Genomic DNA, 2,644 nt, shown 5'->3' with positions numbered 1-2,644 from the left:
TGAATATTCTGCAGCTGTTCGCGCCAGTGACAAAGGCCGCACTAGACAAAACGTACCACCGAACGTACGGGTCAGAAGAGAGGGTGCCCCGCGCACAAGAGCGGCACCGGGGAACGAGACATTCAAACAACATGCAATTCATGCGCGCTTTGCCGTCCGCACGCGGACCTCTGACAAAGAGCGACGGCACGGGCGGAGGTACGCGTCGGCGTCGGTGCTGCTGCCGGCAGCGCCTCCGAGGTCGAAGCCAAGGTAGGCGCACGGCTGCGTCCACGGATCAAACCGCCGACCGACCATCGGGTCGGCGGCAGAGATGTCGCCGAGCCCAAAGCGCGGGTTCCTCCAGAAGCGGTTGCCGGAGCTCATGATGAGCAGGCGGCGCGACTGCGCGCGGGCGCAGCAGAGCTTGCTATACGCGACGAGAGAGTGGCCTACCAAATGGACTCATCAGTCCTCCTTACTCATGCAGAGCAGAGCTGGCTGTGCGCGGCGACGCAGGCGGCCGATGCGGCGGCGCTCCTCCGACTCGTCCACCGCAAACAGCGTCGTCTGCGAGAAGCGCGTGTCGTCGGACTGCCGCCGGCGCGGGGCCACGTGCAGCAGCAGCGCCGCCGCGACGACGCGCCCGCCCTCGCGCACCACGAGCAGCCGGTGCGGCGGCGCGGGCAGCACTCGGCCTGCCGCGTGGCACTGGAGATGTGGGGAGATGTGGGGAGATGTGGGGAGATATGGGGAGTTATGGGGTCGCCTGCCGCGTGGCACTGGATCTGCGGCAGCGGCTGCCGACAGTCGAGCAGCTTGCCAATCAGCTCGACGCAAGAGGGGAAACGGCGGCGCAGCAGCGACGCGGCCTGCGCGGCGACGGCCTCGTCGCATCCCGCGGCCGGGTGGTCCTCCGCCACAAACCCGCCAGCTCCGGCGACGCGGTTGGCGCCCGAGGTGGCCGTGGAGGCAAGCGGCGCGCGTGGCGTCGGCACCGCCGCCGCCGTGGCGGCCTGCGCCGCCCTCGCCACCTTTGCCGCCGGGCGCGGCGTCGGCGGCCGTGTTGCGGGTCGGGGTCGCTGCTTCCGCGGGCGGCGGGCGAGCGTCTGCGGTACGACCACCCGCGAGGGCAGCTGCGGCGGGGGCGCCGCCACTAGGCGCGGTGAGACCTGCGGCCGCCTGCGCTTTCGAGGCTGTCGCCTGGCCTGGCCGTTCGCCTCGCTGGCGCGAATGGGCATCGGCGTGCGGACCGCGCGGCCGCCGCCCCACGCCTGCTCTGGGACGCCGCAGGCCGCGTGTGTGGCGTCGGGGTTCATGTGGCAGAGCCAGCGCTCCTGCAAAGGTAGGGTAAGGTAGGGTCAATGTCTCCACACACACACAAGGTGGCGGGGCAAGGGCCAGGGCCAGGCTAGCCCCTTGCGACTCCGCGTCTAGACGACAGGAGCCCCACGGCATTCATGGTGCAAGGCCCGGTGCGCGCGTGTGTGAGCGGGGTGAGTGGTGTGAGTGTGTCGCTCCTGGTCGCCGGGGGCAGCAGCGCCGAAGGGGAGGAGGCGCCACTTCTGGCACCCGTCGCACTGCACCCAGCTCAGCACTCCCCCCGCCGCCTCCTCCTCTCCCCACTCCTCCCCCTCCTCTCCGGCCTCCCCTTCCTCCTCCCCCCCCTCCTCCCCCTCCCCCTCCCCCCCCCCCTCCCCACCGCCAGCCCCGTCGTACTGCGCCTCGTCCTCCTCCTCGGCCGCCGCCGCCGCCGCCGCCGCAACCGCCTCCACCTCCACCTCCACCTCCGCCGCCGTATCGGCAAACGCGCCGCCGCCGCCGCCGCCGCCACCGCTGCCGCTGCCACTCACAGCTTGCAAAGAGGCCGGTACGGCCGGGCCGGGGAGTGGGGGCACGAGTGTGGTGACGCGAGGCGTGCAGCGGCGCTGCAGGCAAGGCTGGCGCAGACTGCCGACGCCTCCGAACTTTGGCATGTCGAGGCAGAAGCGACACGCGCCTGCGGGGGGGGATGGTTTGCCAGCATCAGCACGGTCCCGTGCCGTGGCACCGCGTGAAGACACAAGGGCTACGAAGACAGCGGAGGACGAAGTCTCCTTTGAGCGCTCGTGGAGTGCAAAGACCCGAATCAGAGCTCCATCTATCGGACAGCGCCGCAGTTTGGCGCCGCGCACGCCGCGCACTCGCCGCACCGCCTCTTCTTCTTCTTCCGCCGCACGAGCGCCTCGCCGCCGCCGCCCTGCACCCCCGCCGGGAAGGGGAAGACGCTGGCAGCCGCACCACCGATCAGAGGAGGGGCCGGCGGGGAGAGAGGAGGGGCGGGCTGGGGCGGCGGACGCGTCGACAGCGTCATCGACTTGGGCGGCGGCAGCGGCAGCGGCTGTGATGGCGAGGACGGCCCTCGCGGCGGCCCCAGCGGCGGCCCTGGAGGTGGCGGCGGCCCTGGAGGCAGCCCAGCCGGCGGCCAAGCGGCGGAGTGCGGAGCGGCGCCAAAGATGGCGGCGGCCACGGCCTTGTGAGAGCTCGTTGTCCCGCCGCCTGCTGCCGGAGCTGTCCCCGCCGCCGCCGTCCCCGCCGGCCTCTCCTCTGTTTGGTGGTGCGGCTGTGCGGGTCTTGCCGTTGCCGGCGGGGTCGCCGTCGTGCGGCCCGGGGGCTCTTCGCCTGC

General features: G+C 72.1%; 1 protein-coding gene across 1 annotated transcript in view; it reads right to left on the bottom strand.

The window, feature by feature from the left end:
• Positions 1 to 11: 11 nt before the first annotated feature.
• The window catches only part of EMIHUDRAFT_460201 (hypothetical protein), a gene marked incomplete at its 5' end in the record, with an annotated part of 4,493 nt that continues 1,860 nt past the window's right edge, over positions 12 to 2,644 (bottom strand). The window contains 4 exons of the mRNA XM_005757448.1: positions 12 to 431; positions 495 to 677; positions 749 to 1,316; positions 2,129 to 2,246. Coding sequence (XP_005757505.1) covers positions 139 to 431; positions 495 to 677; positions 749 to 1,316; positions 2,129 to 2,246 — 1,162 coding nt within the window. The 3' untranslated portion in view covers positions 12 to 138. The remainder of the gene's footprint in view (positions 432 to 494; positions 678 to 748; positions 1,317 to 2,128; positions 2,247 to 2,644) is intronic.

Source organism: Emiliania huxleyi (genome assembly GCF_000372725.1).
Source record: "Emiliania huxleyi CCMP1516 unplaced genomic scaffold EMIHUscaffold_902, whole genome shotgun sequence".
Lineage (NCBI taxonomy): Eukaryota > Haptophyta > Isochrysidales > Noelaerhabdaceae > Emiliania > Emiliania huxleyi.
Note: the sequence above shows the minus strand (reverse complement) of the source record. Positions and strands in the feature narration are given on the sequence as shown.